Source organism: Oncorhynchus keta, unplaced genomic scaffold (assembly GCF_023373465.1).
Source record: "Oncorhynchus keta strain PuntledgeMale-10-30-2019 unplaced genomic scaffold, Oket_V2 Un_contig_8161_pilon_pilon, whole genome shotgun sequence".
In the NCBI taxonomy this organism is placed as follows: domain Eukaryota; kingdom Metazoa; phylum Chordata; class Actinopteri; order Salmoniformes; family Salmonidae; genus Oncorhynchus; species Oncorhynchus keta.
The window spans coordinates 31,161-44,846 of NW_026289893.1; the positions used below are offsets into that span (position 1 = coordinate 31,161).

The following is a 13,686-nucleotide window of genomic DNA, read 5'->3' on the forward strand; positions in this document are numbered from 1 at the left end:
GTTACAAACACACACCTATTACAAACACACACCTGTAAACTACTGTTACAAACACACACCTGTAATCTACTGTTACAAACACACACCTGTTAACTACTGTTACAAAACACACACCTGTAAACTACTGTTACAAACACACACCTGGAAACTACTGTTAGAAACACACACCTGTTGCAAACACACACCTGGAAACAACTTTTACAAAGACACACCTGGAAACAACTTTTACAAAGACACACCTGTTAACTACTGTTACAAAACACACACCTGTAAACTACTGTTACAAACACACACCTGTAAACTACTGTTACAAACACACACCTGTAATCTACTGTTAGAAACTATTATCTTGTTCTCTCTCTCTCTCTCTCTCTCTCTCTCTCTCTCTCTCTCTCTCTCTCTCTCTCTCCTCTCTCTACTCTCTCTCTCTCTCTCTCTCTCCTCTCTCTCTCTCTCTCTCTCTCTCTCTCTCTCTCTCTCTCTCTCTCTCCCCCCACAGGACTGACTGATCATGAGATCTTGTCTCAGGCCATGATCTTCATCTTCGCCGGCTACGAGACCAGCAGCAGTACTATGAGTTTCCTGGCCTATAACCTGGCAACCAACCCCCATGTCATGACCAAACTGCAGGAGGAGATAGATACTGTGTTCCCCAACAAGGTAACCCCCACACCATGACCAAACTGCAGGAGGAGATAGATACTGTGTTCCCCAACAAGGTAACCCCCACACCATGACCAAACTGCAGGAGGAGATAGATACTGTGTTCCCCAACAAGGTAATCCCCACACCATGACCAAACTACAGGAGGAGGTAGATACTGTCTTCCCCAACAAGGTAACCCCCACACCATGACCAAACTGCAGGAGGAGATAGATACTGTGTGGGTGCCAGATGGGGTGAGGTACTGATGTGTGTGTAACCCCGGTGTCAGATGGGGTGAGGTACTGATGTGTGTGTAACCCCGGTGTCAGATGGGGTGAGGTACTGATGTGTGTGTAACCCCGGTGTCAGATGGGGTGAGGTACTGATGTGTATGTAACCACGGTGCAGGCTCCAATCCAGTACGAAGCTCTGATGCAGATGGACTATTTGGACTGTGTGTTGAACGAGTCTCTGAGACTGTACCCCATCTCCCCGCGACTGGAGAGGGTCGCCAAGAAGACAGTGGAGATTAACGGCATCGTCATCCCCAAAGACTGCGTTGTCCTAGTTCCCACGTGGACCCTCCACCGTGACCCAGAGATCTGGTCTGACCCTGAGGAGTTCAAACCAGAGAGGTACTGGACCGCACCATAACCACAATCCAACCATAACACAACCTTAATACAACCACAGTACAACAATATCACAAACACAAAACAACTACAATACAATGTGTAATGTGTCTGCCCTCCCCCTGTCCAGGTTCAGTAAGGAGAACAAGGAGCCTATTGATCCGAACACGTACATGCCGTTTGGGGCGGGGCCCAGGAACTGTATCGGGATGCGCTTCGCCCTGATCATGATCAAACTGGCCATGGTCGAGATCCTCCAGAGTTTCACTTTCTCCGTCTGCGACGAGACCGAGGTGAGACTCTCACCTGAGCAGACAGAATATGACATCATCAAACATCAGTATCTGTTTCAGCATGGTCACCACCTGTTTTAACATGGTCACCACCTGTTTTAACATGGTCACCACCTGTTTTAACATGGTCACCACCTGTTTTAGCATGGACCTGTTTTAACATGGTCACCACCTGTTTTAACATGGTCACTACCTGTTTTAACATGGTCACCACCTGTTTTAACATGGTCACCACCTGTTTTAACATGGTCAGCACCTGTTTTAACATGGACCTGTTTTAACATGGACCTGTTTCAACATGGTCACCACCTGTTTTAACATGGTCACCACCTGTTTTAACATGGACCTGTTTTAACATGGTCACCACCTGTTTTAACATGGTCACCACCTGTTTTAACATGGACCTGTTTTAACATGGACCTGTTTTAACATGGACCTGTTTTAACATGGTCACCACCTGTTTTAACATGGTCACCACCTGTTTTAACATGGTCACCACCTGTTTTAACATGGACCTGTTTTAACATGGTCACCACCTGTTTTAACATGGTCACCACCTGTTTTAACATGGTCACCACCTGTTTTAACATGGTCACTACCTGTTTTAACATGGTCACCACCTGTTTTAACATGGTCACCACCTGTTTTAACATGGTCAGCACCTGTTTTAACATGGACCTGTTTTAACATGGACCTGTTTCAACATGGTCACCACCTGTTTTAACATGGTCACCACCTGTTTTAACATGGACCTGTTTTAACATGGTCACCACCTGTTTTAACATGGTCACCACCTGTTTTAACATGGACCTGTTTTAACATGGACCTGTTTTAACATGGACCTGTTTTAACATGGACCTGTTTTAACATGGTCACCACCTGTTTTAACATGGTCACCACCTGTTTTAACATGGACCTGTTTTAACATGGTCACCACCTGTTTTAACATGGACCTGTTTTAACATGGTCACCACCTGTTTTAACATGGTCACCACCTGTTTTAACATGGTCACCACCTGTTTTAACATGGTCACCACCTGTTTTAGCATGGACCTGTTTTAACATGGTCACCACCTGTTTTAACATGGTCACTACCTGTTTTAACATGGTCACCACCTGTTTTAACATGGTCACCACCTGTTTTAACATGGTCACCACCTGTTTTAACATGGACCTGTTTTAACATGGACCTGTTTTAACATGGACCTGTTTTAACATGGTCACCACCTGTTTTAACATGGTCACCACCTGTTTTAACATGGTCACCACCTGTTTTAACATGGACCTGTTTTAACATGGTCACCACCTGTTTTAACATGGACCTGTTTTAACATGGTCACCACCTGTTTTAACATGGTCACCACCTGTTTTAACATGGACCTGTTTTAACATGGACCTGTTTTAACATGGACCTGTTTTAACATGGTCACCACCTGTTTTAACATGGTCACCACCTGTTTTAACATGGTCACCACCTGTTTTAACATGGACCTGTTTTAACATGGTCACCACCTGTTTTAACATGGTCACCACCTGTTTTAACATGGTCACCACCTGTTTTAACATGGTCACTACCTGTTTTAACATGGTCACCACCTGTTTTAACATGGTCACCACCTGTTTTAACATGGTCAGCACCTGTTTTAACATGGACCTGTTTTAACATGGACCTGTTTCAACATGGTCACCACCTGTTTTAACATGGTCACCACCTGTTTTAACATGGACCTGTTTTAACATGGTCACCACCTGTTTTAACATGGTCACCACCTGTTTTAACATGGACCTGTTTTAACATGGACCTGTTTTAACATGGACCTGTTTTAACATGGTCACCACCTGTTTTAACATGGTCACCACCTGTTTTAACATGGTCACCACCTGTTTTAACATGGACCTGTTTTAACATGGTCACCACCTGTTTTAACATGGACCTGTTTTAACATGGTCACCACCTGTTTTAACATGGTCACCACCTGTTTTAACATGGTCACCACCTGTTTTAACATGGTCACCACCTGTTTTAGCATGGACCTGTTTTAACATGGTCACCACCTGTTTTAACATGGTCACTACCTGTTTTAACATGGTCACCACCTGTTTTAACATGGTCACCACCTGTTTTAACATGGTCAGCACCTGTTTTAACATGGACCTGTTTTAACATGGACCTGTTTCAACATGGTCACCACCTGTTTTAACATGGTCACCACCTGTTTTAACATGGACCTGTTTTAACATGGTCACCACCTGTTTTAACATGGTCACCACCTGTTTTAACATGGACCTGTTTTAACATGGACCTGTTTTAACATGGACCTGTTTTAACATGGTCACCACCTGTTTTAACATGGTCACCACCTGTTTTAACATGGTCACCACCTGTTTTAACATGGACCTGTTTTAACATGGTCACCACCTGTTTTAACATGGTCACCACCTGTTTTAACATGGTCACCACCTGTTTTAACATGGTCACCACCTGTTTTAACATGGTCACCACCTGTTTTAACATGGACCTGTTTTAACATGGTCACCACCTGTTTCAGCATGGTCACCACCTGTTTTAACATGGACCTGTTTTAACATGGTCACCACCTGTTTTAACATGGTTAGCAAATCAAATCAAATCAAATGTATTTATATAGCCCTTCGTACATCAGCTGATATCTCAAAGTGCTGTACAGAAACCCAGCCTAAAACCCCAAACAGCAAGCAATGCAGGTGTAGAAGCACGGTGGCTAGGAAAAACTCCCTAGAAAGGCCAAAACCTAGGAAGAAACTGTTTCAGTATGATATGTTAGAATAACGACAGACACCAATGTCAGGTTCAATAGCCTTGTTTGTGCATTGTACGAATGGCTACCGCTGGAGTCCGGGGAACAGTCCGGCTAGTCGATTACCTATCAACTAGACTCCGTAACAGAAACCTAGAGAGGAACCAGGATATGTGGGGTGGCCAGTCCTCTTCTGGCTGTGCCGGGTGGAGATTATAACAGAACATGGCCAAGATGTTAAAATGTTCATAAATGACCAGCATGGTCGAATAATAATAATAAGGCAGAACAGTTGAAACTGGAGCAGCAGCACGGCCAGGTGGACTGGGGACAGCAAGGAGTCATCATGTCAGGTAGTCCTGGGGCATGGTCCTAGGGCTCAGGTCAGTTGAAACTGGAGCAGCAGCACGGCCAGGTGGACTGGGGACTGCAAGGAGTCATCATGTCAGGTAGTCCTGGGGCATGGTCCTAGGGCTCAGGTCATCCGAGAGAGAGAAAGAAAGAGAGAAGGAGAGAATTAGAGAACACACACTTAGATTCACACAGGACACCGAATAGGACAGGTGAATGTACTCCAGATATAACAAACTGACCCTAGCCCCCCAACACATAAACTACTGCAGCATAAATACTGGAGGCTGAGACAGGAGGGGTCAGGAGACACTGTGGCCCCATCCGAGGACACCCCCCGGACAGGGCCAAACAGGAAGGATATAACCCCACCCACTTTGCCAAAGCACAGCCCCACACCACTAGAGGGATATCTTCAACCACCAACTTACCATCCTGAGACAAGGCTGAGTATAGTCCACAAAGATCTCCGCCATGGCACAACCCAAGGGGGGACAGGATGACCGCATCAGTGAATCAACCCACTCAGGTGACGCACCCCTTCCACGGACGGCATCAGAGAGCCCCAGTAAGCCAGTGACTCAGCCCCTGTAATAGGGTTAGAGGCAGAGAATCCCAGTGGAGAGGGGAACCGGACCGGCAGAGAGCAAGGGCGGTTTGTTGCTCCAGAGCCTTTCCGTTCACCTTCCCACTCCTGGGCCAGACTACACTCAATCATATGACCCACTGAAGAGATGAGTCTTCAGTAAAGACTTAAAGGTTGAGACCGAGTTTGCATCTCTGACATGGGTAGGCAGACCGTTCCATAAAAATGGAGCTCTATAGGAGAAAGCCCTGCCTCCAGCTGTTTGCTTAGAAATTCTAGGGACAATTAGGAGGCCTGCGTCTTGTGACCGTAGCGTACGTGTAGGTATGTACGGCAGGACCAAATCAGAGAGATAGGTTGGAGCAAGCCCATGTAATGCTTTGTAGGTTAGAAGTAAAACCTTGAAATCAGCCCTTGCTTTGACAGGAAGCCAGTGTAGAGAGGCTAGCACTGGAGTAATATGATCACATTTTTTGGTTCTAGTCAGGATTCTAGCAGCCGTATTTAGCACCAACTGAAGTTTATTTAGTGCTTTATCCGGGTAGCCGGAAAGTAGAGCATTGCAGTAGTCTAACCTAGAAGTGACAAAAGCATGGATTAATTTTTCTGCATAATTTTTGGACAGAAAGTTTCTGATTTTTGCAATGTTACGTAGATGGAAAAAAGCTGTCCTTGAAATGGTCTTGATATGTTCTTCAAAAGAGAGATCAGGGTCCAGAGTAACGCCGAGGTCCTTCACAGTTTTATTTGAGACGACTGTACAACCATTAAGATTAATTGTCAGATTCAACAGAAGATCTCTTTGTTTCTTGGGACCTAGAACAAGCATCTCTGTTTTGTCCGAGTTTAAAAGTAGAAAGTTTGCAGCCATCCACTTCCTTATGTCTGAAACACATGCTTCTAGCAAGGGCAATTTTGGGGCTTCACCATGTTTCATTGAAATGTACAGCTGTGTGTCATCCGCATAGCAGTGAAAGTTAACATTATGTTTTCGAATAACATCCCCAAGAGGTAGAATATATAGTGAAAACAATAGTGGTCCTAAAACGGAACCTTGAGGAACACCGAAATTTACAATTGATTTGTCAGAGGACAAACCATTCACAGAGACAAACTGATATCTTTCCGACAGATAACATCTACACCAGGCCAGAACTTGTCCGTGTAGACCAATTTGGGTTTCCAATCTCTCCAAGAGAATGTGGTGATCGATGGTATCAAAAGCAGCACTAAGGTCTAGGAGCATGAGGACAGATGCAGAGCCTCAGTTCGATGCCATTAAAATGTCATTTACCACCTTCACAAGTGCCGTCTCAGTGCTATGATAGGGTCTAAAAGCATTTCGTATACCTGTTTAACATGGTCAGCACCTGGTTTAACATGGTCAGCACCTGGTTTAACATGGTCAGCACCTGTTTTAACATGGTTAGCACCTGGTTTAACATGGTCAACACCTGTTTTAACATGGTTAGCATCTGTTTAACATGGTTAGCACCTGGTTTAACATGGTTAGCACCTGGTTTTAACATGGTTAGCACCTGTTTAACATGGTTAGCACCTGGTTTTACATGGTCTGTTATTCTCTATAGATCCTGTTGGAGATGGACAACCAGGTTTATGTTCTGTTATTTTATTCTCTATAGATCCCTCTGGAGATGGACAACCAGGGTCTGGTGATGCCAAAACGACCAATCAAACTGAGGCTGGAGGCCCGTAGAAACACCCCTAGCAACACCACTGGTACCACTCTGAAGAGTCCAACAACGTGACCAAATGCAGGAGCACCCCACCCTACCCTACCTTGGAGTACCTCTCTCTCTCTCACTTCCCCCCACACAAAAGGGCTTTACTACAAACAGAAATACTCCCCCGCTAATGAACATTTCTGGAATCTGTTATTTCAGCTCATGAAACATTTTTGCTCAACAGCCTCTCTATCTATCTATCTATCTATCTATCTATCTATCTATCTATCTGTCGATCGGCTACTGAATATTCAGTCCTTATCCTGACCCTGTTATAGGCTACTGAATATTCAGTCCTTATCCTAACCCTGCTATAGGCTACTGAATATTCAGTCCTTATCCTAACCCTGCTATAGGCTACTGAATATTCAGTCCTTATCCTGGCCCTGCTATAGGCTACTGAATATTTAGGCCTTATCCTAACCCTGCTATAGGCTACTGAATATTCAGTCCTTATCCTAACCCTGCTATAGGCTACTGAATATTCAGTCCTTATCCTAACCCTGCTATAGGCTACTGAATATTCAGTCCTTATCCTGGCCCAGCTATAGGCTACTGAATATTTAGTCCTTATCCTAACCCTGCTATAGGCTACTGAATATTCAGTCCTTATCCTAACCCTGCTATAGGCTACTGAATATTCAGTCCTTATCCTAACCCTGCTATAGGCTACTGAATATTCAGTCCTTATCCTAACCCTGCTATAGGCTACTGAATATTCAGTCCTTATCCTGACCCTGCTATAGGCTACTGAATATTCAGGCTGGGATTCAATAGGCTACTGAATATTCAGTCCTTATCCTAACCCTGCTATAGGCTACTGAATATTCAGTCCTTATCCTAACCCTGCTATAGGCTACTGAATATTTAGGCCTTATCCTAACCCTGCTATAGGCTACTGAATATTCAGTCCTTATCCTAACCCTGCTATAGGCTACTGAATATTCAGTCCTTATCCTAACCCTGCTATAGGCTACTGAATATTCAGTCCTTATCCTGGCCCAGCTATAGGCTACTGAATATTTAGTCCTTATCCTAACCCTGCTATAGGCTACTGAATATTCAGTCCTTATCCTAACCCTGCTATAGGCTACTGAATATTCAGTCCTTATCCTAACCCTGCTATAGGCTACTGAATATTCAGTCCTTATCCTAACCCTGCTATAGGCTACTGAATATTCAGTCCTTATCCTAACCCTGCTATAGGCTACTGAATATTCAGTCCTTATCCTAACCCTGCTATCGGCTACTGAATATTCAGTCCTTATCCTGACCCTGCTATAGGCTACTGAATATTCAGTCCTTATCCTGACCCTGCTATCGGCTACTGAATATTCAGTCCTGACCCTGCTATAGGCTACTGAATATTCAGTCCTTATCCTGACCCTGCTATAGGCTACAGAATATTCAGTCCTTATCCTGACCCTGCTATAGGCTACTGAATATTCAGTCCTTATCCTGACCCTGCTATAGGCTACTGAATATTCAGTCCTTATCCTGACCCTGCTATAGGCTACTGAATATTCAGTCCTTATCCTGACCCTGCTATAGGCTACTGAATATTCAGTCCTTATCCTGACCCTGCTATAGGCTACTGAATATTCAGTCCTTATCCTGACCCTGCTATAGGCTACTGAATATTCAGTCCTTATCCTGACCCTGCTATAGGCTACTGAATATTCAGTCCTTATCCTGACCCTGCTATAGGCTACTGAATATTCAGTCCTTATCCTAACCCTGCTAGGCTACTGGCTAACTGAATATTCAGTCCTTATCCTGACCCTGCTATAGGCTACTGAATATTCAGTCCTTATCCTGACCCTGCTATAGGCTACTGAATATTCAGTCCTTATCCTGACCCTGCTATAGGCTACTGAATATTCAGTCCTTATCCTGACCCTGCTATCGGCTACTGAATATTCAGTCCTGACCCTGCTATAGGCTACTGAATATTCAGTCCTTATCCTGACCCTGCTATAGGCTACTGAATATTCAGTCCTTATCCTGACCCTGCTATAGGCTACTGAATATTCAGTCCTTATCCTGACCCTGCTATAGGCTACTGAATATTCAGTCCTTATCCTGACCCTGCTATAGGCTACTGAATATTCAGGCTGGGATTCAATAGGCTACTTAATATAATATGATAATAAGGACTGCATTCATAATGACTGTATGATAAGTCAGTTCAATCAGAAATGACCTTTAAAATGGCACATAGCTGACAAAGCGCTGGGATTGAATCCTGGTCTCAGTCTCATGCTTGGTTTGAGTAGGACTCAGAAACCCATTTCCACCAGATAAAAGAGAGATAGTAATACTATGGATGCATTAGAGGTACATGTCTTGTTAAAGTTAGACACCAGGGGGTATTAAATCCATGGCATGATGTCATGTCTGGATCCTGCACACTACTGGCTGGTGGCTGGAATCCTCCTAGAATGTAGAACTCTAGCTGGTGTTCTCTAGAACTGTACTCTCATTCTGTTCCTCTGGGTGTTCTGCTGTCCAGTCATTCCAAAATAGAATCTTTACTGTCTGTTGAGATGATCCCTGGAGCTGCTTGGTTTTAACTTTAATCATCACAAACCAATAAAATCATCACACTAATGAACAAGGTCGTCTGTGAATTTATTAACATTCGTAAGACAAAACTTAAGACACAAACACACAGAAATATACATGAGAACATTCTATATCGATTGATTTGTGTTTTTTATCAAGACATATTGTATTTATAATTTCATTCAGCTTGGTTGGCCTAATTGTAGTGTTACGAACTTGGTCATCCACACACGTTTCTTTTCAGATCCCAATACCGCCCCTGTGTGGCCGTTGGATGTAAATACACAACCCATTATAAACTATTAATCCACTGTCCACATTTTACAGCTCTTGTACTTTCTGCATTCATAAACACAGTGTAGAGAATAGAGCAAAGTTCACATAGAGCAAAGTTCACATAGAGCTACTATCTACCATTACTGTATAGTGAGGTGATTTCCTCCCGGTTCACATAGAGCTACTATCTACCATTACTGTATAGTGAGGTGATTTCCTCCCAGTTCACATAGAGCTACTATCTACCATTACTGTATAGTGAGGTGATTTCCTCCCAGTTCACATAGAGCTACTATCTACCATTACTGTATAGTGAGGTGATTTCCTCCCAGTTCACATAGAGCTACTATCTACCATTACTGCATAGTGAGGTGATTTCCTCCCGGTTCACATAGAGCTACTATCTACCATTACTGTATAGTGAGGTGATTTCCTCCCAGTTCACATAGAGCTACTATCTACCATTACTGTATAGTGAGGTGATTTCCTCCCAGTTCAGCCTATAGTGCCTATTGACCATTCATATTTTAATGTACATTCTTACCTATGTACTTGTGAGGTGATTTCCTACAGTTAAAGTCCTGCAATAAGAGCTATGACACAATTATTTGCGTAATCTCTTCACATTTCATGGACCCAAGATCCAGAGGTAACGCTGTACAGTGCAATAGAAGTCTGCCCCAATGCAATTCTAATACAGCCACAGTGGGACTTCAACTATTTTTTGTGTGTCAAATGAACTCCTTACTGTCTTTAGTTGAATTAATGTAACAACATTCAAACCCTGTTTAGCATTATCTAATCCAAATATGGCATTATTACATGATTTGTATCTGTTTGCATCCGTTTCAATATTGGACTTTTATTTTGAAGGCAAAACGCAAATTCCATTGTTGCTCAACCTTACTCTAGCTAGCATCACACAGGTGCTTTTCCGACAGGATATAATAATCACTTGCAACCTGTACGGTCTCAAACAGAGCACGGAGAAGAGCAGCCGTCGGTAGTCGACATCGGAGAAGTGAACTCGAACGAGACTGAGAGAAAACGGAGCCTTTGTTTTCAGAAGCAGCAGGGAGCCGAACCGGAGGAAAAGATGAGTTTTCTGCCATACTTCACCGCTGAGACCTGGACCCTCCTGGCCCTCCTCATCACCCTCATTGTAGTGTAAGGACTTACATCAAATCAAATGTTATTTGTCACATGCATCGTAGTTTATCTCGTGGAAATAATCAGTCAATTATTTTTCACAAATACCAGAGCCTGTGAGTTCAAATAGACTTGTATTACGACATAATAAAAGCCCGAGCTGGTTCATGAAAACAACAACTTTTCCAGTCTTGGCAAACACTTCTTATACAGCTGTCCTCCTTCCTATGGAAGGACCCATAGTAACTCCTCTAAATGACTCATCACCTCTGGCATTTAACCACCGTTATCTTATTGCCTTGCACTAAGTTTAGTTTGGTTTCACTTTAGGGCATGTAAACTTTAGAGCCACGGCAAAAGTTCAACAATACAGACTAGGACCATAGCAACAGGACCATAGCAACAGTCCATAGAAATAACCAATACATGTCATCCTGCTAACTCCTCTGAAAGGAACACTCAGGTTCTGATAAAATCCCAAGAGGTGTAACCATAGCAACGGTATATATTCGACCATACCACTGCTACCAAAATAAAGAGGCCATGTCCACTCCCCAGACAGGTGCATCTCTAATGGTGTCTGATGACCCAAACCCACATAAAGAGGGCACTCATCTTGCGGACCTTCCTGAAATGTATAAAGACCACAAATGTTCTGGAAAAGGCTCAATATTAACCGGTGTAGACTAACAGTGAAATGCTTACTTACAGGTTCTTTACCTACAATGTACCATAACTGTTCTGGAAAAGGCTCAATATTAACCGGTGTAGACTAACAGTGAAATGCTTACTTACAGGTTCTTTACCTACAATGTATCATAACTGTTCTGGAAAAGGCTCAATATTAACCGGTGTAGACTAACAGTGAAATGCTTACTTACAGGTTCTTTACCTACAATGTATCATAACTGTTCTGGAAAAGGCTCAATGCGGTGTAGACTAACAGTGAAATGCTTACTTACAGGTTCTTTACCTACAATGTACCATAACTGTTCTGGAAAAGGCTCAATATTAACCGGTGTAGACTAACAGTGAAATGCTTACTTACAGGTTCTTTACCTACAATGTACCATAACTGTTCTGGAAAAGGCTCAATATTAACCGGTGTAGACTAACAGTGAAATGCTTACTTACAGGTTCTTTACCTACAATGTATCATAACTGTTCTGGAAAAGGCTCAATATTAACCGGTGTAGACTAACAGTGAAATGCTTACTTACAGGTTCTTTACCTACAATGTACCATAACTGTTCTGGAAAAGGCTCAATATTAACCGGTGTAGACTAACAGTGAAATGCTTACTTACAGGTTCTTTACCTACAATGTACCATAACTGTTCTGGAAAAGGCTCAATATTAACCGGTGTAGACTAACAGTGAAATGCTTACTTACAGGTTCTTTACCTACAATGTATCATAACTGTTCTGGAAAAGGCTCAATATTAACCGGTGTAGACTAACAGTGAAATGCTTACTTACAGGTTCTTTACCTACAATGTATACCATAACTGTTCTGGAAAAGGCTCAATATTAACCGGTGTAGACTAACAGTGAAATGCTTACTTACAGGTTCTTTACCTACAATGTACCATAACTGTTCTGGAAAAGGCTCAATATTAACCGGTGTAGACTAACAGTGAAATGCTTACTTACAGGTTCTTTACCTACAATGTATCATAACTGTTCTGGAAAAGGCTCAATATTAACCGGTGTAGACTAACAGTGAAATGCTTACTTACAGGTTCTTTACCTACAATGTATCATAACTGTTCTGGAAAAGGCTCAATATTAACCGGTGTAGACTAACAGTGAAATGCTTACTTACAGGTTCTTTACCTACAATGTACCATAACTGTTCTGGAAAAGGCTCAATATTAACCGGTGTAGACTAACAGTGAAATGCTTACTTACAGGTTCTTTACCTACAATGTATCATAACTGTTCTGGAAAAGGCTCAATATTAACCGGTGTAGACTAACAGTGAAATGCTTACTTACAGGTTCTTTACCTACAATGTACCATAACTGTTCTGGAAAAGGCTCAATATTAACCGGTGTAGACTAACAGTGAAATGCTTACTTACAGGTTCTTTACCTACAATGTATCATAACTGTTCTGGAAAAGGCTCAATATTAACCGGTGTAGACTAACAGTGAAATGCTTACTTACAGGTTCTTTACCTACAATGTACCATAACTGTTCTGGAAAAGGCTCAATATTAACCGGTGTAGACTAACAGTGAAATGCTTACTTACAGGTTCTTTACCTACAATGTATCATAACTGTTCAAACAGATCATGTGTCACAATGGTAAAATGGTTATATATAGATAATAACATGGTTATATAGATAATAACATGGTTATATAGATAATAACATGGTTATATACATAATAACATGGTTATATATAGATAATAACATGGTTATATATAGATAATAACATGGTTATATATAGATAATAACATGGTTATATATACATAATAACATGGTTATATAGATAATAACATGGTTATATAGATAATAACATGGTTATATACAGAGTAACATGGTTATATACATAATAACATGGTTATATACATAATAACATGGTTATATAGATAATAACATGGTTATATACAGAGTAACATGGTTATATACTTAATAACATGGTTATATACATAATAACATG

The 13,686-nt window shown here is 42.1% G+C and overlaps 2 protein-coding genes across 3 annotated transcripts in view; both read left to right on the forward strand.

Moving 5' to 3' along the window:
- Positions 1 to 8,752, forward strand: part of LOC127926754 (cytochrome P450 3A27) — a 37,473-nt gene extending 28,721 nt beyond the window's left edge. For both annotated transcript variants that reach the window (XM_052512295.1, XM_052512296.1), the window contains exons 7-10: positions 500 to 660; positions 1,054 to 1,280; positions 1,408 to 1,570; positions 6,928 to 8,752. In XM_052512295.1, the coding sequence (XP_052368255.1) occupies positions 500 to 660; positions 1,054 to 1,280; positions 1,408 to 1,570; positions 6,928 to 7,053 (677 nt within the window). In that variant the 3' untranslated portion in view covers positions 7,054 to 8,752. The remainder of the gene's footprint in view (positions 1 to 499; positions 661 to 1,053; positions 1,281 to 1,407; positions 1,571 to 6,927) is intronic.
- Positions 8,753 to 10,814: 2,062 nt separating this feature from the next.
- LOC118381482 (cytochrome P450 3A27-like) overlaps positions 10,815 to 13,686 on the forward strand; it is a 40,098-nt gene continuing 37,226 nt past the window's right edge. Inside the window, exon 1 of the mRNA XM_052512294.1 lies at positions 10,815 to 11,037. Coding sequence (XP_052368254.1) covers positions 10,967 to 11,037 — 71 coding nt within the window. The 5' untranslated portion in view covers positions 10,815 to 10,966. The remainder of the gene's footprint in view (positions 11,038 to 13,686) is intronic.